General features: G+C 46.0%; 1 protein-coding gene across 1 annotated transcript in view; it reads right to left on the bottom strand.

Annotated features, from left to right (window-relative positions):
* Nucleotides 1-24,391, bottom strand: part of MTHFD1L (methylenetetrahydrofolate dehydrogenase (NADP+ dependent) 1 like) — a 204,680-nt gene that overhangs the window by 84,009 nt on the left and 96,280 nt on the right. Inside the window, exon 21 of the mRNA XM_058289725.1 lies at nucleotides 2,941-3,080. Within this exon, the coding sequence (XP_058145708.1) occupies nucleotides 2,941-3,080 (140 nt within the window). The remainder of the gene's footprint in view (nucleotides 1-2,940; nucleotides 3,081-24,391) is intronic.

The raw sequence follows: 24,391 nt of genomic DNA, 5'->3' as shown, positions 1-24,391 counted from the left end.
GGCTAAAATGGGCAAGTTCAAAGATCACAGGATTTTCTACTGCACAAATAATGGAAAAAACCAAGCTGAGTAAACCTAAGAGGCCAGCCATGGTTATGTGTGGAACACTATCAGAAGGAAGTGGAAATTGCAATGGATCAAAAACATGACTGCAGAGCTGTTTCAAGGAAGGTGGAATGGCACGGAGATGGGTAATATGGAACCCAGGAGTGAGAAAATGAAGAAAATTTAATATGTGGTTATTGAAAACATTTCCTGGATACAGGCGAGGGACACACAAATGAATAAGATCCGGTCGTGTTGCGTCGGGCAGGAGAGACACCCAGACAGACACTCATAAAACAACATGGCGGGGAAGGAAGGCTGTGCTGCAGCTGGCTTCGCGGTCCTCTCCCGGGTGTCCCCCCACTCACGCCTGAACCTCGCTATAGTCATGGCGGGCACAGAACACCACCCTTGACGTGGACACGAGAGACGTAAGGACTACTAAAGAGAGGGACACACAGCCACTGGAAAACGGAGCAGGTAGATAAAATGAAACAGGATTAGAGCCGGTGGAGAGAGCTTTTAGAGGACAGAGACTCGAGACCAGAGTCTGGGAAAACCTGGGTCTGGAAGTCAAACGACCTTGGTTTTAGGTCCGATTAGTGCCCTGAGCTACTGAGCAGGCCACCGAATCCCTTGGAGCCTTAGAAATATTATCTTAAAAGGACTGGGCCAGGCTAGGTGACCGCTAAGGGCCAGTCCAGTAGTAAAGCCACTGGATTTTATATTCTCAGCGTGATGGGACAGGGAAAAGGAATTTCACAAGCACCTCAAAGGTAGGAAGAATTTTCTAACAACGGAAGTTGGTAGACGGATGCAATATCTAAAGGAACTTGTGTTAAGCTGCAAAGAATATATTGACAATTATCAAATTACCTGCGACAGCCAAATTACCTTTGAAGGAAGGCAAGGAGTGGGTGTAGCAACAACTAGTGTTTTGCACAAAATCAGAATTCTTCAGAATTTACTACCTGAGAATACACGTTGCAGAAGAACTGCATTTGAAATGAGGAGAAAGCTTCAGGGTAAAAAATCTAGTGCTTCAGTGTATTTCCAGGGACCTTGGGATTTAGAAAATGTTGACCCTTTATGAATATTGAGCTCTCTGTAGTGGAGAAAGTAGGGGATTTAGATTTAACCGCTACATTCGGCCGACCTGGTGACACAGCCCCAGGTCCTATCCTCGCCAAACTTCAGCTTTCTCATGTGTAAAACGGTACAGAAATGCCTGCTTCACCCAAGACAAAGAATTGCTAAGATGAACAAGCGATGCATTTTGCAGTGCTTCACGATGGGAAACTTGTTATTTAGTTTGACTACATAATAATCAGTATTGACACAACCTCCCGGCACACAATATACCAATGAGGAAACCAGAGTTGGCAATTTGTCTAATATATTAATGGCATCATGACAAACGGCAAATTATTTTATAGCCAAGTGATTCATCAGCATAACATTTCTTATCCTCCATTCAAAATTCTTAAAAATGAAAAAAAAAAATTCACATCTTTTCTGTGGAGAGGAAAAGAAACTCTTTCCCAACGCCTTTAAAAGCATAAACACAGAAATTGTATTTTCCCAGCGAAGCTCCCTTAGAAACACTCCGATGCTGTAATTGAGTTACAAAGTAAAACCATAATAAACAGAAACAGAAGGAGCAGAGTTTTGGATGAAATCTGAGGAGATGTAGCATCTGTGAACCGAAAAACGATCTCTTCAACCCCTGCCACCAAAGCAGTCACGCAAAACCTTACGTTCTTCCTTCAGGAACGAGAACCTCTGCCCTGCCCGAGATGATGCGGTTATAAAATCTTGTCCCTGGCGGTGGACTTGGCCCGGTGGTTAGGGCGTCCGCCTACCACATGGGAGGTCCGCGGTTCAAACCCTGGGCCTCCTTGACCCGTGTGGAGCTCGCCCATGCGCAGTGCTGATGGGCGCAAGGAGTGCCGTGCCACGCAGGGGTGTCCCCGTGCAGGGGAGCCCCACGCGCAAGGAGTGCACCCTGTAAGGAGAGCCGCCCAGCGCGAAAGAAAGTGCAGCCTGCCCAGGAATGGTGCCGTACACACGGAGAGCTGACACAACAAGATGACGCAACAAAAAGAAACACAGATTCCCGTGCCGCTGACAACAACAGAAGTGGACAAAGAAGACGCAGCAAACAGACACAGAGAACAGACAACCGGCGGGGGGGGGGGAATAAATAAATTAATTAATTAAAAAAAAAATCTTGTCCCTGAGTCTCAGACATTAATCTTAAGACTGGTAAGTAGTGGTTGCATCACGCTCCTTTCCAAAATACTGTTTTTTGTTTTCTTGTTTTTTTTTTTTTTAAAGATTTATTTTATTTATTTCTTTCCCCTCCCCACCCCACCAGTTGTCTGTTCTCTGTGTCTATTTGCTGCGTCTTCTTTGTCCATTTCTGTTGTTGTCAGTGGCACGGGAACCTGTGTTTCTTTTTGTTGTGTCATCTTGCTGCCTCAGCTCTCCGTGTGTGTGGTGCCATTCCTGGGCAGGCTGCACTTTCTTTCGCGCTGGGCAGCTCTCCTTACGGGGCGCACTCCTTGCGCGTGGGGCTCCCCTGCGTGGCAGGGCACTCCTGTGCGCATCAGCACTGTGCATGGGCCAGCTCCACACGGGTCAAGGAGGCCCGAGGTTTGAACCGTGGACCTCCCATGTGGTAGGCGGACGCCCTAACCACTGGGCCAAGTCCGCTTCCCCCAAAATACTGTTTAGAAATAACTTTGTGGGCCTTGAGTGCTTACTTAAAGTTACTAAACGCTAAGGGATGCTGAGTAGCAGTAAGGGTTTCAGAGAGGAGAAATCCCAGGAAACTGCATGGAGACTAAAATGATTCGTTTCTCAGGGGGGCGGGGGAGGAAGGGAGGGACTCACGCTTGGCCCGCCTCCGTGCATCTTCAGAGCTCGCACTGTGGCCACCAGCACCACCACGCTGGGCACCAAGCCGGAAGCTCGACACTTGATGTTGAAGAACTTCTCCATCCCAATGTCGGCGCCGAAGCCGGCCTCGGTGACTGCGGAGAGGCAAGGGGAAATCGGGCGTCAGCTGGCAAACGCAAAAGGAGGCTGCGGCAATCAGGCCCTCCCAGGTCCCCGGCGAGCTGACATTCCCCCCACTTCTAGGCCACCGCGCACTACTGCGCCGTGTGCAAACGCGAAGGTGGGTGGCATTTTTTGCCAGTGTCTAAAGGATGTTCCACTTCGTTATGGCCCGTCATGAGAAGACGGCTCTGCTTCATCACCCCAGGGTGCCTGACGGATCCCCTGCAAGGCCAACACCTTTCTTCTGTAGCCTTTCCTAACACACGTGCGCTTTTCCTCTCCTTCGCCAGGCTCGAATTATATCAAAGGACACCCATAGCGTGACTGCAAGAGATCTCCTGTTACTCTTGACAATCTGCAGAATGGTTCATCTTAACGCTACAAAATTCAAGTTCGTTGACCACCAGGCTTATACGAGGTGGCGTTCCATACTCAGAGAGGGGACTCGTCTCTAAGCCTGGACCCAACATAGGAGGAAGGGTGCTGTGCCAAGCGTGGAAGGGCACGGCCCTCTAAGCTGATGCCACCGAGGAGATTGAGGACCTCGTCACTCCAAGTCGGATCTACAGATCAACAGCATCAGCACCACCGATGCTTTTAAGGAATAGGGAAATCGGGATGCCACCCCAGACCTAGTGAATCAGAATCAGCGGGTGAGATGAAGGCACATTCGATTTTGAGAAGCACGCTGCTTTAGGGAAGGACTACTAGGAATGCAATAAAAAGAAAGGACACACTGAATGTGATAACAGCCTAATTAACCAAGCTTATGGATGGGGGTAGGCAGTGAAAAAAATTTACTAAGTTCTAAATAAGAAAATGTTTAAAATGGGAACGGGAGACGGAGCTCAAATGGTTGAGCGTCTGCTTCCCATACAGGAGGTCTCAGGCTTGATCCCCAGTACCTCCTAAAAACAAAAACATACAAACAAACCAAAAATCCAACTTAGAAAGAGTTGGTATAGCTCAGTGGCTGAGTGCCAACTTCCCACATTTGAAGTCCTGGGTTCAATCCCCAGCCAGGTACCTCAAAAAAATTTTAAAAAAAGAAGGGAATAAATGAAGATCATCAACCATAGCATTCACTGAATACACATTTCAACAATAATTAAGGCATAAAAGAGTTAAAGCTTCACACATAATTTCCACCTCCGACTATGTCCATCGGTTGTTCAAGTTCTTTCTGGTTTCCTTCTAATAATTCACAACCTACACGATTTTTATAGAATAGAGAGAATTCTGTAGTCTGCTCTTCCACTTTAAAATTAGCATTTTTCTCTCGTGGTATTATGAGCTTCTCAAATTTATGATTATAAATGGCAGCTTATAATTTTAAGTTCTACCAAGATATACAAAAATGTTCTTTTTATTATTGGATGTCTGGGTTGTGTCCAATATAAATAATGTTGCACTGAAGATATCTGTGCATATGATCCTTTAACTTCTTTCAAATTATACTCTTGGAATAAAGGTCCAAGGGCAAGGTTATGGGACCAGAGGATGGAAAACATTTTTATGACAGGCTTTGAGAAATTGGAAAATATTTATTTAAAAATCCTCAATGTGCAGGAGGGGCAAGATGGCGGCAGAGTAACGCACTCCAAGAGTCAGCTCGTCTTACAGGGCAGATGGTAATCACCCAGAGCTATCTAAAGCACCTGCTTGAGGGCTCCAGGAGACCAGAAGAGCATCCTGCAATATCCTTGAGGGAATGGAAGGAGGAGACTGCCCATCTGCAGAGAAGATTCGTGAGTAGAGCCCTCCACACCATGAAGGTCCGTTCCCCTGGTGCAAGCTGCCTCAGGAGCTATTCTGCAGCTGGAATTGGAAGCTTCATATCCAAAAAATGGGGGATGAAGAGATGGCTGGACAACAACTTCAGCTACTGCTTCGTAAACTCGGTGGGCTAAAGTATAAGCCTCAGAAAGCTGAAGTTTAAACCTGTCTAAGGGGCCCCAGTTGACACAATTTTAAACTCTGCCCCTGGCATGTGGGGATGCAGGATGGACTGAAAATCACAGAGCTGGCAGGGACAGGCCTCTTTCACCCAGATCAGACTGCAGCTCTAGCTTAAGTCCCAGTCGAACTCTGGCAGGGAGGAAGCTGGGAGACCTGCGCCAGCCTTTCCGAGTAACTGCAGGTGCTTTTGGCAGGCACAGACTGAAGAGTCAGTCATTGGGCTCCATCCCTGCACCCCAGCAGGATAGGAGAGGAGCTGTGTTTCCTTGGCTTCTCTGGGCAACTGGAGGCATTTTCAGCCCACATGAACTGGTTTGTTGAGCATCCTTGATTCCATCTCCTCCTCCCCCCCACCCCCACAGGATAGGAGGGGGATGGTGTGCCCTCAGCCTCTCAGGGCAACTGCAGGTGCTTTTGGTCTGTACTAGTCAACCGCTGGGCACCTGCGGCTCCACCCCCACCCCAGAAGGACAAGAGACGGAGTGTGCTCGCCCAGCCTCTCTGGGTAGCTGCAGGTGCTTTTGGCCCACACAGACTGAATAACTGGTGCCTGTAGCTCCATCCCCACTCCCAAATAGGATAGGAGAGGAGCTGTGTTTCCTTGGCTTCTCTGGGCAACTGGAGGCATTTTCAGCCCATATGAACTGGTTTGTTGAGCATCCTTGATTCCATCTCCTCCTCTGCCCCCCACAGGATAGGAGGGGGACAGTGTGCCCTCAGCCTCTCAGGGCAACTGCAGGTGCTTTTGGTCTGTACTAGTCAACCACTGGGCACCTGCGGCTCCACCCCCACCCCAGTAGGACGAGAGACGGAGTGTGCTCGCCCAGCCTCTCTGGGTAACTGCAGGTGCTTTTGGCCCACACAGACTGAATAACTGAGTGCCTGTAGCTCCATCTCCACTCCCAAGTAGGACAGGAGGGGAGCTGGGTTTCCTAGCCCTTTTTGGGCAATGGCAGGCACTTTCAGCCTACACAGACTGAACTGTTGGGTGTCGGTGGTTCCCACCCCCTAAAGGGCAGAAGGGACAGCACTCTTTCAGCCTCTCAGGGTAACTGCAGGCTTATTTGGTCCACACGGATTAGACTGTTGGGCACTCCAGAGGGTCCATCCTCACCCCAGGTGGGGGGTGGGGTGTCGGTGCTACAGCAGTCTACCGGGGCAACTGTGGTCATCTTGGACCTGCACTGCATAGATAGCTGCTCATATCTGCAGCTCTATCCCCGCCCCAGGCAGGGGAGAGAGGGGCATGAAGCTTCATCTGTCTTTCTGGGCAACTACAGACAGTCTTGTCCTGCACAACTTGGATTATTCCACACGGCTGTGACTCTGTCCCTACCCCTGGCAAAGGAGAAAGTTGGGAGATGCTTCACTGGTCCCTGGGGCAATGAGGGCAGCTTGAGCCTCCACAGCTTATAGCACCAACTACATTCTTGGCTCCTACTGCACAAGCAGCAAGGGAGAAAGGGCAGGAAGCCCTAAACTAAAGAGAAAAACTGCACCCAGAAGAAATACTCTAGTATGCTAGATGCCAAGACACCAACAAAAATTTACAATCCACACCAAGAAACAGGAAGCTATGGCCCAGGTAAAGGAACAAAATAAACTTCCAGGTGACATAAAGGAGTTGAGACAACTAATCACAGATGTTTCAACAAATCTCCTTAATAAATTCAATGAAATGTCTCTTGGCCCAGTGCTTAGGGTGTCTGTCTACCACATGGGAAGTCCGTGGTTCAAACCCCGGGCCTCCTTGACCAGTGTGGAGCTGGCCCATGCACAGAGCTGATGCGTGCAAGGAGTGCCATGCCACGCAGGGGTGTCCCCCATGTAGGGGAGCCCCACACACAAGGAGTGCGCCCTGTAAGGAGAGCCGCCCAGTGCGAAAGAAAGTGCAGCCTGCCCAGGAATGGCACCGCACACATGCAGAGCTGACACAAGAAGCTGACGCAACAAAAAGAAACAACAGATTCCCATGCCACTGACAACAACAGAAGCGGACAAAGAAGAACATGCAGCAAACAGACACAGAGAACAGACAACTGGGGCGGGGGGGGGGAAGGGGAGAGAAATAAATAAATAAATCCTAAAAAAAAAAAAAAAAGACACTGGATGAGAGCAAAGAAGAATCTGAAAGCATACATAGAAAAACAGCAGATCTTATGGGAATGAAAAGTACAATAAATGAAATTAAAAATACACTGGAGGCATATAACAGCAGATTTGAGAAGGCAGAGAAAAGGATCGGTGAGGTTGAAGACATGGCCTCCAAAAGCAGATATACAAAAGAACAGAAGAAGAAAAGAATGGAAAAAACTGAACAAGGTCTCAGGTAACTAAATGACAGCAAGACATACACATGCAAACATACGTGTCATGGGTGTCCCAGAAGCAGAAGAGAAGGGAAAAGCGGCAGAAGGAATATCTGAAGAAATAATGGTAGAAAATTTCTCAACCCTATTGAAGGACATAGATATCTTTGCCCACAGAGACTAACTCTGAGACACACACTAATTAGAATGTCAAATACCAAAGACAGAAGACATAATTCTGAGAGCAGCAACAGAAAAGTGATACGTAACATAGAAGGGGCACCCAATTAGATTAAGTGCCAATTTCTCATCAGAAACCATGGAGGCAAGAAGGCAGTGGGATGATATATTTAAGATACCGCAAGAGAAAAACTTCCAGCCAAGAATCTCATATCCAGCAAGATTGTCTTTCAAAAATGAGGGTGAGTTTAGAATATTCACAGATAAACAGAAACGGAGAGACTTTAGAGCAAAAAGAGTATTTTTCTAGGCAGAGAAATAAGGGCTGAGGAGGGAGAAGGGGGAGGGAAAGAGGAAAGAAGGGTCCTGGGCAGAGGGAAGGGCCAGCCTGTCAAGGTGAGGAGAAGTGACAGGTGAGGACTGGAGAAGCCTCTGAGACCCCTTCCTCAGCCTGAAGTCTCCTTTCCAGTCTCACCAAGACGGAGAAGCAGGGACTCAATGCTGAAAACTCTTTAAGTCACCCTAGAGTGGGAAGTAGTTGTTATGGACACGTGGATAACGGGTTTTGATTGTGGGTTCTCGGTATTTGTTCAAATTGTGTGCGTTCAGACTTCACACTCCCCTACTGGACTAGGCGGACAAGGACCGTGTCTGTGTTAGACAACAAACCCTGCAAGGCACGCAGTAGGTGCCGAATGAACATCACTTTATATCTATCTCCAAACCAAAGAGAAGGGGAGCGTAGAGGAGCAGGCTTTTAAACACTTCTTCACAAATGTATCCATGACACATTTCAGTTATACGCATTTAATCTCTGCCCAAGGATGCCAGTTGAGACTCACTAAAAACCTCGATTCTGGGAAGCACACGTGGCCCAACCAGTTGGGCACCTGCCTACCACACGGGAGGCCCCAGGTTCAGGTCCCAGTGCCTCCTAAAAGAAGACAAGCAGATGCCGCACCCCGCAGGGAGCGGATGTGGCTCAGGTCGTTGGGCACTCGCCTCTCACGGGAGAGGTGCCGGGTTCGGTTCCCGGTGCCTCCTGGAGACGGAGAACAAACAACGAGCAGACAGACTGGAGAACCATCTGGGAGAGGGAGGGATAAATAAAGAAAAATAAAGTGGAAAAAAAAAAAATTCTGGTCTTGCGCAATTCTCCCACGCCCTATCTTCACTGGCTCTCTGGTACCTGAAGGGAGAAGTCAAGAGTTCCTTAAGGTTTACCCAAGATTGCCCTGCCTTGGCCCCTAGCCTCTCTCTCGACCTTCGCCTTCTGTGCTCTGCAAAGCTCATGCTTTCGTGACGTCAGCTTCCTGTCCATCCTACATGCACTAGTACTGGACATCTCTGCCCCTTGACTCCCACTGCTCTCCCACCTGCATCGGTTGTCTCCCCCTTTCTCTGCGTGGCTAACTCCTGCCCATGGTCCAACAGGTACCCCTTCCTAAAAGCCTTCCCCAGTCTCTCAGCAGAGCCAGCTGCCCTCCTGTCCCCCTCCCAGCCCTCCACCCCTCCCTGTCCTGCCAGCCCACCTCCCCCAGCGCAGGGTCCACGTCCATCACAGCTGGCAGGATCTTAACTAGACGCTGACGACAGGGACACAGCTCTATTCACCTTCCTATCTCCAGTACTTAACCCCGGACCTCGTACCTAAGTGAAGGAATCGACAAAGAAGACACATGCGTAAAAGGGAATTGAAAGGGGAGCGGATGTAGCTCAGGTGGTCGAGCGCCTGCTTCCCATGTACGAGGTCCTGGATTCGATCCCCAGTACCTCCTAAAAAGAGAGAGGGAGAGAATTGCAAATATCTTCTCCCTCCCAATCATAATTCCCTTTTGTTCTTGCAAGAAAAAAATATAAAGTCTTGTCTCTGTAGGCTAGCGATACTTATTTTCATATTTGAAGAGCCAAACTGGGGGGGGGGGGAGCCACAACACTAACAGAGCAAACTTCAATTCAGGAAAGGAAACAGGATGCAGTAACAAAGACCCCGGGACTGTGGCTTCCAAGTGCAAAGGAAGTAAAGAAGCAAATAACGGGAAGAAAACAGAAGAAAGTGCCAAATTCTCATACCCTGAAAGCCGTTCCGAAATATAATCACTTTTCTGGTTATTTGTTTTCAAATACAGGCTGCCAAGAAAAGCAGAGGCTATGGAGAAGCTACGCCGTTGCATCCTCAGTAACCGCAGAAGTAAGAACCACTTCTAGAAGGTGCCATGGACGGCTACTCACTGGAGAACGGACGCTGCAGGATACTGTGGGACTGCACCTGAATCCCCGGGGGATGACTGGCTGTGAACAGGGGACAAATCTCCTCCAAATAGGAAGTCCCATTTCCTAGGCACTTCCTGGGCACTGCCGACTATAAAACCCACAAGTCAAGCCTTCCTCCTGATCTGAAATAAGCACTTCACTCCCTTATCACGTTCATTCTTTATAGATACAGGCTAGAGAATGATTTGATATACACCTGAGTCATGAAGCAAGCATGCTCAGTGTTCCTGAAAAGCCGGTGATACAGGCTTCTGGAAGCTTCACGGTTAGCAAGGCTTGCGACAAAATGTGTGTGTAAGCTACAACCAATATTTGTCTTGGCAATCAGTCTCTCCCACTCTCTTTGGTCACAGCTATTCAAACTAAACAGGCACGAAAACAGGAAATGCTGACTGATACTCTTTGTAGGCAAGCCTATGTCGCTAAGCTTTATATATATATATATTTGTCACATATCACAGACTTTAGGAGCGACCTTCACTTTTTCCTCATTTAACAATTCCTGAGCCTCTGCTCCCTTGCCTGACATGGACCTAAATCAACATTCATGGGCCAATGTTTTCCTTTTGTGAAAGGAAACGGGCCCTAACACACTTTAACATGATGAAGTGGGAAAAGACAAATTACCTATAAAAAAGGAACACCTTTCGGACCATCATGTTTTCTTTCTTCAACGCCCTTTGGTAACGTTAAGAATTATGATTCAGTTACATGTGTGTGCAAGCCTCTGTGCACCGTGATTTGAACTCGGTTCCGTTTCATGTTTTCTTTCTTTTGCTTTTGTATTTCCTTTCCTAATGCTTTTGTATTCTCTGGAACCTGTTTCTGTGGAATCACAAACCTGAAGTGTAAGTCCGTGGTTCTTGATCGGGGTAGTGTCCTCACAGACCCGGGGGAAAGGTGGCTATTCCACGGGAACGTTTTTGATGGCCATGACTCTGGGGATGCTACTGGCATCCAGTGGGCTGAGGCCATGGGGGTTCCCAAGTTTCCTGCAATGCACAGGAAAGAACCCTAGGCCAGAGAGTTATCCACTCTGAATGCCAACGGAGCCTAATCTAAGGCACCCTGCCGGAGCTGAAGCGTGACAAAGGGCCTGCTACTTCCGAGGCTCTGGGAATGTTAAGAATGCATTAGGGAAAGCGGACGTGGCTCAACAGATAGGGCGCCCGCCTACCATATGGGAGCTCCAGGGTTCAAACCCAGGCCTCCTGACCCACGTCGTGAGCTGGCCCACACGCAGCGTGGCCATGCGCAAGGAGTGCCGTGCCATGCATGGGTGTCCCTTGCGTAGGTGAGCCCCACGTGCAAGGAGTGCGCCCCATGAGCCGCCCCACGTGAAAAAAGCACAGCCTGCCCAGGAGTGGTGCTGCATACACGGAGAGCTGACGCAGCAAGATGATGCAACAAAAGAGACGCAGATTCCTGGTGCCACCGAGAATGCAAGCAGACACAGAAGAACACACAGCGAATGGACACAGAGAGCAGACAATGGGGCTGGGGGGAGAGAAATAAATAAAAATAAATCTTAAAAAAAAAAAAAAAAGACTGCATTAGATACACAAGACACCACTGCTAATAACCCTACACACTCTAGAACCCGAAAGGTGAACAATCACAGCGGACGCCCTGCTTGGCACCGCTTTGATGGGCCACGTGAAGAGCGTCCCTGGCGATGGAAAAGGGCCTCTCAACAGGAGATGGCTCCATTAACCTAATGGGAAGGAGGGCGGGAACGTGGGAGCCAACGCGGGACCACACAGGTGACGGCAATTAGCAGCCCTACTGCCGAGAAGTAGGTGAAAATCCTAACACCTTGTACTTTCACAATACATTTCCTTACAAAAGTAACTCTAGGTTCTTTTCCTGACCTCAGAGGGTGAAATGTGTTCACACTTGCTTTCTGATTATATACAATATGTTCCCTGGGATAGAATTTGGAGTCTTTGTCTTTATGATACACCTCCTTCTTTTTCCTACCTGAATTCGCAAACTTTTTTTCTGTTAGAGCAATTCCTTTAGGGGTTACAAATCGCCTGCTCTTAGCTCCTTGGTCGACAGGTCAACAGTGATGAGTTGGGGGGGCAGCAGCAGGGCATATCCTAATGAACAACGATGGACCTTGGCCCCCAGGGACCAGCCCCCCACGCCGCGGTACCCAACACCAAACAGAAATGGGCCTTGGACAGAGAACCTCCTCCTGCTATCTGTCCTTCTGGGAACCCAAGGTCTCCTGGGCACGTCTGGCCGCCAGGACCCGACAGCTTCCCCCACTGGCCGGGGCAACGAGCCACCCATCTCTCTAACTAGTGTTTTCTTTTCCAAGCTCCTCACTGCTGTTCCCACCACGTGCTCCTTTTGGTTTTCACACTGGGAACACTCTCCTTGGGTTCTGAGGAAGAGGGACATCGGGGCACGAAGGATTTTCCCCTGTGCTTCTGGCTACTTGATATATCTGAATATTGTCACCAGAATTGCCAAGCCGAATGTCTGCCTGGGTTTTTCACTAAGGGGTGCTTTACTCCACGTGTGCTCAGGAGTTATAAGAAAGCACGGCTGTCAGATGGCATAGCCACTTCGTAACGGTGATCGCTTTTCACGCTACGATATGCGCAACATACATATACATTAAACAGGCAATACACTGTGTTCCCCGGTCCTGACGGAAGGAACTTCAACTCAGGGCCTCTTAGAGCTTTCCAGAAGAACCAGCTCAGCTCAAACTGGGCTGGGATTAGAAATACATTTGCACAGGGCAGATTGGGCTAATGTAATCCTTAAAAAGAACTTCTCATAAACACAAGTAGAAATAAAACAGTCGTTTGCACTCAGTCGGCAACTTCACTTCTTTACAAATGAGAAAGGTCAACAGAATCTTCGTACAGGAGGGAATGACGTAAATGCCGGGCTCGGCTTCACTTGTGGGCTCCGATTCCTGAATTAAGCCAAAGAAAATGGAAACTATACTCTTTGCACTGCCCTTTTCTACTCCATGCAAGCACACCGTTTCAGCTGCAGCTGTCTCTAGAAAAACTCAGGAAAAGTCAAGTTCAAAGTCACAAAAGCACCTGAGCTCAAGGCGGGCGAGTCTTGGAGGATCTGAATTCTTTTTCGCAGTAGCTGGAAGGGAATTAAGATAACCAGGATGAATCGGTAAATCAACTACGAGGGAGGCTCGGCACCGTGACTCTACATGAAAGAAAACTGAACTTGATTTAGAACATATTCCTTTTGAAGGGGTCAACTCATTTTAAGATAGCAAATTTTACCAAAAGATTAAATCCTTTCTGTGCTTTAGGATTTGCCTATTGGATATACGATCATGTTTAGTTTTGTTAAATACAGGCCCCACTTCTAAGCAAACACCCCAAAGAATTGAAAGCAGGGACTCAAACAGATACTGTATGCCAATGTCCATCACAACATTATTTACAATACCCAAGGTGGGAAAAACGTAGCTACCCATTAGCAGATGAGCGGACAAACAAAATGTGGTATATTTTACCATTACTCAGCGGTCACCATGAATGAAGTTCTGATACAGGTGACAGCATGAGTGGACCTCGAAGAGTTTATGCTGGATCAAATAAGCCAGGCACAAAAGAGCAAGTGTTACATGATCCCATTTATATGAAATGTCTACAATAAGCAAATTCAGGGACAGAAACTAGGTGAGAGGTTACAAGGAGCTTGGGGGGAGGAATGAGAAGCTACTGCTTAACGGGGTGTAGGGTTTCTGTTTGGGGCGATGAAAAAGTTTTGGCAATGGACACTGGTGATGTTAGCACTTCACTGTGAGAGTAATTAATGCTTTTGAATTGTGCACTTAAAAATGGTTAAAGAATGGACTGGGGGAGAGTGTAAACTACAAGGTAAACCATAACCCATGCGGTGCAGCAGTGCTCCAAAATGTATTCACCAAACGCAATGAATGTGCCACGATGATGAAAGAGGTTGTTGATGTGGGAGGAGTGGGGTGAGGGGGGTGGGTATATGGGGACCTCTTATATTTTAACGTCACATTTTGTGTGACCTATGTATCTTTTTTAAAAAAGACAATAAAACATTTGCTGAATTGAAAAAAAATGGTTAAAGCAGGCAATTTTTTATTGTGTATATGGTACCACATGTCAAAAATGACAGGGTCAAATTTCCCTATCAGGTGCCACCAAAGGGAATAGAGAATTGACTGAATGGGGAGGAGGAGACCGACAGAGACAAGAAGCCGGTAGAACTCCCAGTGTCAACACTGGCATACGCTTCCTTCTTGCCTCTTCGGGGATGGCCGAGTTTATAAATGTTAGAAGACTGGCAGTGGTGAGGGGTATATGTTAGGAGAAAGCTGTTAGGGATGTATTTGGAGAAAGGGGAAGAAAAGATAAGCCAAGTCTAAAGAGGACAGAAGTACTTGAATCACAGGCTTTCAGTAGTAATAAAAAGTAGTGATGCCATTTGGGGGTGCTTTGGGGCCACGACTCAGAATTTCCTTCCTCCCCAAAGTTATTTAGTTACAGACCCTGGTTTAAGTTCCTTGAAACCACTGTTAATCATCTGGTTTTGTAAAACGATTCTGATTAAAGTGAAATTTCATTTTGGAGAAAGTGTGGTAGATGAAAATTAAATTATACATGTGACTTTTACCTTCCTTTTAAAAATCCAACTGAATTAAGCTCAAAAATCCATTATCCAGTAAGTCCACTTGAATCCATACTCTATTCCTCCATCCTGTGGACCTCAGAATGGTCTATTCATGAGCTATTGTGATTAGTAATCAAAGAAAATGCAGCATTGGTGTGGAGAAAGTGGCCATGGTGGCTGCTGGGGGTAGGGAGTGGGAGGAAGAGATGTGATGTGGGGGCATTTTTGGGGATTGGAGTTGGCCTGGGTGGTGCTGCAGGGACAGTTACTGGACACTGTATGTCCTGCCATGGCCCACTGGGTGGACTGTGGGAGAGTGTGGGCTATCGTGTGGACCATTGACCATGAGGTGCAGTGGTGCTCAGAGATGTATTCACCAAATGCAATGAATGTCTCATGATGATGGAGGAGGTTGTTGTTATGGGGGGAGGAGTGGGGTGAGGGGGTGGGGGGTATATGGGGACCTCATTTTTTTTAATGTAACATTAAAAAAATAAAAACAAAAGTAAAAAAATAAAAAAATAAAAATAGGCCAAAAAAAAAATCCATTATTCAAATAGTACCCATTGTCTTGGAAGGGGCAAGAGCACTTGTACAACGTCAGCATATGACCAGAGCCGCAGCCTTCAGCTTCTAGCAAACGCTGTTTTCACATTCTGGCCCGAGACCCTGGATTCTGGATGGGTAGGGGCGGGGCAGCCTGCTCTCCAGCCTCTCCTGAGTCAGAGAGAAGAGAAGGCTAACTCGAAACAGAAATGAACGCCGCGTGGCTTTGCTAGTCCCATACCCCCGCCCGAAATAACAAAATCACGAAATAGAACATTTTTCATTGGGCAGTTTACGAAAATAAACACAAGGGGGGAAACGTATCAGAAGGTAAATACACTTGCTCTTAAATCTTCCCAGCAAAGAGCAACATCAAAAAATGTGCGAAAAACCTTTCTGGCACCATGACTGTAAGCCAGCAAGAGAAACTCTGATGACTGAACTTGAAAACAGATTAGAAATAAAATGTACGCGCATCCCTAGCATGACGTGTGATACCATAGAAGAGGAAATGGAGGGAGACCGAGGGGAAAACATTTGACACTTGGAAGTTATCAGATGGTTTGGCGCATTTACCAAATACCAGTGTGCAGAGCAGAGCTTTCAAACTGAAGTTGTCGTGATATCAATTTACTGAATTGCAACGAGCACTGAAAAAAAAGAAAACGCGGGCAACTAGAGACGAAGGACAACTGAATGTGGTACATGTCGTCGGACTGTATCTAACCATGGAGAAGAGGCCCCAAAGGACATTATTGGAATATGGACTGTGTGCTTTATTGTGTTAAATTCTTGAAGTTGATACCTACACTTAAAGTGGGGACATAAGCTGAGCTAGGGACACATCCCACTGAGTGGGAGCTGGACAAGCAAAATGTCCCATATGAAGAAACGGACCAACAAAGAGGCTCTTCGGTCCCGCTCTGTTCAATCTGACCCTTCCCCTCACTTTGCAGAATATCTGCAAGTTGTCATGACAGCCACAACCTTCTTTGTTCAGGCCCCATCGCTGCCCAGTGTTAGGAGGTCTTAAGAGGACCAGGTCACAAGGCAGGTGTAGCTCAGTGGTTGAGCGCCTGCTTCGCACCCTTGAGGTCCCAGGTTCAATCCCCGGTACCTCCTAAAAGAAAACAACAGGGAGCCAATTAGGCTCCCGTCTACCACATAGGACGTCCAGAGTTTGATGCCCAGGGCCTCCAGGTGAAGGCAAGCTGCCCACACGGAGTGCTGGCCCATGCGGGAATGCCACCCTGTGGGGGAATGCTGGCTAATGCAGCAAGACGAGACACAGAAGAGAGACAATAAGGAGACGTAGCAGAGCAGAGAGCAGAGGTGGCGCAAGAGAGTAATCACCTCTCTCCCACTCCAGAAGGTCCTAGGATCGGTTCTCAGAGCTGCCTAATGAGAATACAAGCAGACACAGAAGAACACACAGCGAATGGACACAGAGAGCAGACAATAAGTCTTTTTTTTAAAAAAGAAAGAAAACAAGAACATCAAAAAGGCACTGGGTTTTCCAAGACCAAGGACGCCACAGGGTGTGCATATCAACACTTTAAAAGAGTCTTGGAAGGGAGGGATGAGCTTGTTTTCTGTTTTGGTTTCTTTTCGAAATTAACTTTTTTCTGTTTATAAAATTATGACCTATTATTGGAAAACATGGAAATTGGATCAGAGGCTTGTCACCATTTTCACTGTCATCTCCATTCCTAAGTGGTGATGGGAAGTCCAGCTAAACATATCTTATAGGGAAAAGCTAACAAAGAATCAGGAATGGTCCACAGGCTCATCGAGCCCCGCCCCTGCCATCCCGGGGCTGGAAAGTCTTGTTAACATTTGGCACAAGTCTCGTTTTGTGTCAGAAAAGAATGAACTCTTAATTTGCCCCTTTTCTCCTTCCTCCCTCTTGGTAGGTCCACAGCCTGGCCTTCCACTGTGAAGTGGAAAAATCTGGGTAAAGCAGCTTATGAAAGCAAGATTCTCTGCATTAGGCTGGAAAATTCTAAAGGTATATAGATAGCTTATTAGCTCATTATTGTGTTTGTTATTATTGCGTGCATTAAAAACCAGGTTTCCTTTTGTCCATACTGCTTACAAAATTCTGAGAAAGGCTGGGGGGTGGGGAATAAATAAAATAAATCTTTAAAAAAAAATTCTGAGAAATAAACTCCTGAAGGTCACCTGGGGACTGTCCCCCGAAGATGGCAATTCCCACCCACAGTTTATCTTCCAGAAAATCAATGTCAGTCCATAACAGTTTGGTGTGCTTTTCTTTCCAACTCACCCAATGAGGAACAGTTCTCCCTGAAATTAACAATTTTCAAAATCAGTTTATTTTATAATATTCTCTCATAAGGATGGGTCATGATTTATAAAAACCATAATCTGACTTTTGGACACATTTTAAAATCTTTTTCGAAAAACGACCTTTGAGATAATGGAGTATGGGCCCAGTCGGTTTTGCTGGTTTAGAAAACATCCTAATTGTGTTTGTGTAGAGAAAAGTCATAGGTCAGCTCTCAAACCCTGACCCGCCACCTGGCTGATGTTGTCAAACAAGGAAATGGAGATGGTGACCTGGCTTGCTTGGCATGAATTCAATTCTGTGCCTGGAAACGATTTCCTGTTCATGACAGTGGATTAGCAATTCACCTTTCTGTTTGAAGGGGACAGAGTTCATAGCTTCTTCTGCAGCTAGATGTGCTGTGTGGCCAAGGTTATGAGTGAGATACAAGCACAAGTGTGTACTTGACTTCTAGGAATGCTCCTTAAAAAGAGGTGTGCCCTTCTTCCTCCCTGCTGTTTGGAATGTAGATGTGATGTCTGGGGCCTCTGCAGCCCTCCTGAACTCTGAGGCCATGGATCTGCTATACATGCCCAGCTATCTACCCTGGATTTCTTTTATGTGTGAGAAAAACAAACTCTTATTTGCTTTGGGTCAATTCTTCCACTGTTGCTGTCCTTTTTGGATGAATCTAATCCTAACAGATTCATCTGTGAAAACAGATACATGTGTAGGAACATTCTGGCATTTTCACGTCTATCCTCTCCATTTGTTATTTGAGCATTATGTGGTGGTTTTCGTAGCTGCACGACATTAACTGGGAACGAAGTCAAGGTTACATTTCTAATTCAGAAGAGATGTCAGATTTGCTCAAAACCTTGCTGATGAAAGAGGTGAACTTTCAGAGACTGAGATGTGCTCATAACTCTTTGCTCAATGCCCAAAGCCACACCCCCGAAGGTAAGTGAGAAAGGGTGTGAGTGCACGCTCCTGACAACGGATTAATCCAAGATGGGAAAACCCAGTTTGAACAGCAGTTTAGATGGGCAGGACTCTGGAGGATTTCACACTTACCCACATTTAGGAACCATTTTAACTCTAATTCCTGTTTCCCTGGTCGAAGTATACACTAAGCAATGAGATGTTGGGTGGATGCAAAAACTACCTTCAGAGTTGTTTTAAATCTTTTCAGACGTTTTCTCATTAAATTGTTACCTGCCCCTAAAACCAAAACAATCCATAGTCAACCAAAATATTCATGCAATTTTATAAAACCAAGGAACTAAACAAGATGGGGGGAAAAATCAAAAGAAGGTTCTCAGATTGCCCATGTTTGCAACACAGAATGCGTGTGTATAAACACTTAAACATATGAAAATAGTAACACTCATTCATTAGAATACATCCACTAGATATTTGAACATAACAGATCTCTTGGTGTTCAATCTGTGAATACTGGGTGGATGAATAAGCCTTACTCAATGTCCCTGGAAAAAAGGTGAAAACAGAAATCCTTGAGAAACAGCACAGAGTTTCTCTCAATTCCATTTGCAGAAACGCCTTGCTCCAGCCCAAGTCAGCCTGTTTCAATCTGGCCAGGTGTGTCTACACCTACACCTTTACAAACCATTCAGAGGGAAATGGGGAACAGAGGTCGTTATATACGAACCCTCACAATTGCCAGGGAGTAACCTAAAGCTTCTGACCCACTAAGCACGGGTAGTACCATTTGGTTCCAAACAAGTGAAGTCTTGACTACATACTAATCACAACTTCCAATCTACTGCTCCAGCTCTAGCCTAGCCTCTCTCCCGAACTGTAGACCTCATTTCTTTCTTTCTGCCCCATCCATAACTAACACTCACAAACATTTTGCCACCAATCATTTAAGACCTTTTTTTGTCAAAGAATTAAACATCGCAGGTAAGAGTTGAAGTCTCCCACTCACCCTTCATTGCCTGCCCCTTCTTCCCACAGTCTGAAACTCAACGTAGTCCTTGTTGAGCTCCTGTTTTCCTATGTTTACTACATATGTACACACGCACTGAAAATACACAGTAGGGTTTAGTGTTGTTTTTTTTTTTTAAGATTTTTTTATTTCTTTCTTTCCCCTTCCCCCCATCCCCCAGTTGTCTGCTCTCTGTGTCCATTCACTGTGTGTTCTTCTGTGACTGCTTCTATCCTTATCAGTGGCACTAGGAATCTATGTCTCTTTTTGTTGCATCATCTTGTTGTGTCAGCTCTCCATATGTGCGGCGCCATTCTTGGACAGGCTGAACTCTCTTTTGCGCTGGGCGGCTCTCCTTACAGGGCTCACTCCTTGCGCATGGGGCTCCCCTATGTGGGGGAACCCCTGAGTGGCACGGCACTCCTTGTGCCCATCAGCACTACACATGGGCCAGCTGCACACGGGTCAAGGAGGCCGTGAGTTTGAACCCATGTGGTAGGCAGATGCCCTATCCATGGGGCCAAGTCCGCTTCCCTAGGGTGTTCTTTTGACAACATTCTACTTTCCTTCTTTATTATTGGACAGTATTACTTCTGCTGTCTCAAGATCTTTTTTTTAATTGTCTTTTTTTTTAAAGGTACACACCCACATCAACAACCTCTTTCATCACATTTGTTGCATTTGGTGAATACATCTTGGAGCCCTGCCGTACTGTGTGGGTTATAGTTTACATTGTGGTTCACACTCTCCCCACATCCATTCAGTGGGTTATGGCAGGATATATAATGTCCAGCATCTGTCCCTGCAATATCATTAGGACAACTCGGAGTCCCAAAAATGCCCCCACATCACTTTTCTTCTTTCCTCTCCCTGCCCTCAGCAACTCCGTGACCATCTCCACATTAATGATAAAATTTCTTCCATTGCTAGAGTCACAACAGTTCTATGGTGGAATACCAGTAAGTCCACTCTAATCCATACTTTATTCCCCCATCCTGAGGACCCTGGGATGGTGATGTCCACTCCACCTCTACGTCAAGAGGGGGCTTAGATCCCGCATGGTTGATGGATGGGATTCTCCTGCTTGCAGTTGTAGACTCTCTCGGATCCCTGGTGTGGTGGTTGATCATCTTCACCTCCCTGTTAGCTGACCTGGGTAAGTCCAGTGAACTAGAGAGCAGGAGTTGCAACTCTGCTGAGGCTCAGGGCCCAGCTGGCACATGGCCAGTCCAGAGTTTCAAGTCTCCTGAGCATACACCAATGCCAGCGCCAACCTCAGGTTCAGTAAAAGTGACAGAAGAGGCATGTGTAGGAAGGTCATATCTGAGTCCAACTCCATCACACTCAGGAACACAAGTTCCAAAGTAGGGCCCACTGACATGGCCCTGAACTCCAGAGCCATCTGCCAGGACCATAGAACTTGTGTGTCTTAAGATCATTTTGATAATTAGAATTAAGTCATCCATCGTTATTCTTTAAAAAATTTTTCTTGCCTATGCTCATGAATTTACTTTTTAAGAATCTAGACAAATGCTATTGATTTAACTATGAAGCCCATCCTCCTCCAAAGTTTTGAAAGTCTTGTATGGCATAGTGGATAATACAGTGTAATAGAGGAGATTGTATGTACAGTGTATGTAGTAAGAGTAGCAGAGCATCATAGAGCGTATAGTATTGTAACAGTAGAGTATAATATGATATAGGATAGTGATTTTATATTAATTTATATGCCAGCTTGACAAGGGAAGGATGATCATTTAATACTGATTATACTCACTCATGAACATGATATATGTTTTACCATTTATTTAGGTTTTGCTGTATCCTTCCATAAAATTTTATACTTTTCTTTCTACATGCCCATTTCTTGTTAAATTTACTCCTAGGTATTTTATTGTTTGTGAGGCACATATAATTAGGATAATTTCCCTATTATAGTATCTAACTGTTTGCTGCTGATAAAGAAAACTACTACAAATGTACCTTGAATGCAACTACCAAATTAAATCTTGAATTACCTAAAATATATTTCAGTGGAGTCTCTTGAATTTTCTAGTTCCTACAGTATGGCATGTAAATTAAAAAATAAAGCCTCTTCTTTCCAACACTTATACCTTTTATTGTTCTAATTTACTATGTTGGTTAGGACTTCTAGAATAATGGTGAATAGGAGTGGGGATTGTGAACATTTTGCCATGTGCTTGAATATATTAGGTAGGATTTCAGTATTTCACTATTTAACATGATCTTTATTTTTAGTTTCTATTTTTCAGTTCTACATGAAATTCTTTTACTGCATGAGATGCTTCTTTATTATTCCATTTAGATATAACCTCTTTTATGCCTAAAGTTTCTTCTTTACTCTGCTTTATTTTGAACTGGGTATACCAACAGTTTACAAACCTTAGATATTTTTTTAAATTATTGTTTGAATCTAAGCATTACAGGTTAAACTGTCACTTATGGTAGGAGCTAGCAAAAGGCTTGAGACTTTAGAAGGACACAATAATATTTCTAGAGAAAAAAATGTAGGAGCCCACAGAAAGATAAATCGCAAATTCCTTTCACCAAGGCTGGTTTCCTAATATTCCTTGTATCAAATTCTAATATGTTATCTCTGTCGAAAAACAGTGCAATATTGTAATTATACTGAACACAGTTAAAAACGGAACAGCCTCCTACAATTACTATTTGCTAAACTACAGCTTACATACTAGGAGAGGGTAATCTGACTCTAATTCAGCATCCTCAGTCTGAATATTCTTGGACAGATGGGGTAAGAGAACAGTCATAAAGTGTAAATTTTAAAAACCATTGTGAAAGAGATATTTTTTTTAAATGTCCTCTAAAACTTATGCATTTTGTGAATTTCAAAACTCAAGATTGACTTCTGGATCACATTTTAAAATCATTTTATGTTAAATTTCATAGCACTAGTCTCTGCACTACAGCGCTCTGACAAGGGTCTTATTTTAACTCCACATTTTACAACGGTAAACAGAACTACATTCTGCGCACATTACTTAGAATTACATAAATCATAAGTCGGGGGTGGGCAGAATATCTCACTGAAAATGAATCTGCATTTTATAGCGCATGAACAGTCAAAGTCATGTTAGGCATTCCTAAAGTTCAAAACTCCTTTTTAAGTCTTAGGCATTTAATTTAATTACCATTTCAGCAAATCATCGGGCAAACACGTTCACCATCAAAAACCTAGAGGAAATCCAGACGCGTTCACCTGTTGACACGTCATCCAGTAACGGATGTGGGTTACAAGTTTTTCATTCAACAAACGTCTATTTCGTGCTGTTATTGGCGACACACCACCTGCTTTGAGATGTGGATACGGGGTCGGAGCGAGCATTTAGAGATGGGAAAGCATGATGGCATGAGCAAAGGCCCTGGGGCTTGTGTTCAAATCCTCGTACCCCTGTGCACTCACTGTTCATCTTGGGGTAAGCTGGGTTCCTCACTGTAGTATGAGGGTTATTCTGCTAACTACCTCTTGGGGCTGCTCTAACAACCGAGCAAATAAAACACCAAGGAGGGTGCCCAGCACACAGTCAACAAGACAACAGATTGTTGACAGTAACATCAGACAACGACGTGTTGGGAACAGCCCTGCAGTGCTGTAGCTGCCATTTCTGTGACCCGCCCTGCCATGGTCAGGGCACGTCATCTTCCCTGGTTTTACAAGTGAGAGGACAGGCGCTCGGAAGGGTTGTCGGTTCTCGGTGGAGGTGGCAGCACCCCCAGAGGTCCAGCTGGTCATCTAAGGGGTTGGGAGGGGGCGCCGGCACTGAGAGGGTGGGAGGGGCTCTGGCCATCTTGCAACGAGCAGGGCAGTCCCAAAGGATTTGTCCCACACCAGGCAGCCTCGGAGATGAAATATCTGTTTACGATTAATGGACCGAGAACCACAATCTGTTTTATATAAAAACATAAAATGCTTTTTCGGGCAATCAGTATGCACTGAATGCTTAAGGAATGCAAACTGGAGTGGAAATCGAGGGAAGATTATGCTTTGATGGCTTTGGAACCTGGCCAAGCGTTGTTTATGTTCTCAGAAAATCATGGGACCAGAGGCAATGAGCACCTGTGACATCGGAGTCGTCGGCGACACAACAGAGCCATTGGCATTTGTGGCCATCTCATCCGCTCAGTGTTACCTGTGGGCAAGGAGATGACCGCTGCAGACCGCCTTCTAACAGGGGAGGCATTTTTTCTCATGAACACATCTTGAAAGAGATTCTTTGCTATCATAACATACTTTTATATTCCCATCTACTCATTGAATGGTTTCTAAATTTAGGTTCGGTGCATATTACCTAAGCTAATTCCCTATGCGTAGAAGAGCATACCACGTAGGTTAATTATCTGTATTCAGAAGAGTATATTATGTATGGTTCATTACATACATAACACAGGTACACAGAATATAGCACAGCATGGGTTATGAAAAGCGGCCGTGAGGGAGGCGAGTTTGAGCACATAGTAGGTTAAGTGACTGTCACAAAGTCACCTAGCTGCTGAGGAAGGGAACTAGCATCTAAACCAGGACTGCCCCTAGAACTGATGCTCAGGATCCTGAGGCTTGAGAGGTGAAAATATATACGGACTGGACCTGCCCGTGCATCCGAACTCCTGTCAAGGGCATGAGCCAGCACCAGCCCCGAACAAGAGGCAGCTCAGAGGGGGAGAGGACGGTGAGCTTCGCCTGCAACTCCCATCTGCCTTTTTTTTTTTTTTTAATTTATTTTTTATTTTTTTCTCTCCCCTTCTCCCCCCACCCCCCGGTTGTCTGCTCTCTGCGTCCATTCGCTGTGTGCTCTTCTGTGTCCGCTTATTCTTGTCAGTGGCACCGGGAATCTATGTCTCTTTTTGTTGCGTTGTCTTGTTGCGTCAGCTCTCCGTGTGCGCAGCGCCACTCCTGGGCAGGCCGCACTTTTTTCTGCATGGGGCGGCTCTCCTTACGGGGCATGCTCCTTGCATGTGGGGCTCCCCTACACGGGGGACACCCCTGCGTGGCGCAGCACTCCTTGTGCGCATCAGCACTGTGCATGGGCCAGCTCACCACAGGGTCAGGAGGCCCTAGGTTTGAACTCTGGACCTCCCATGTGGTAGGCGGATGCTCTATCCGTT

This window comes from Dasypus novemcinctus, chromosome 28 (assembly GCF_030445035.2).
Source record: "Dasypus novemcinctus isolate mDasNov1 chromosome 28, mDasNov1.1.hap2, whole genome shotgun sequence".
Lineage (NCBI taxonomy): Eukaryota > Metazoa > Chordata > Mammalia > Cingulata > Dasypodidae > Dasypus > Dasypus novemcinctus.
This window is presented reverse-complemented; position numbering and strand designations above follow the sequence as displayed.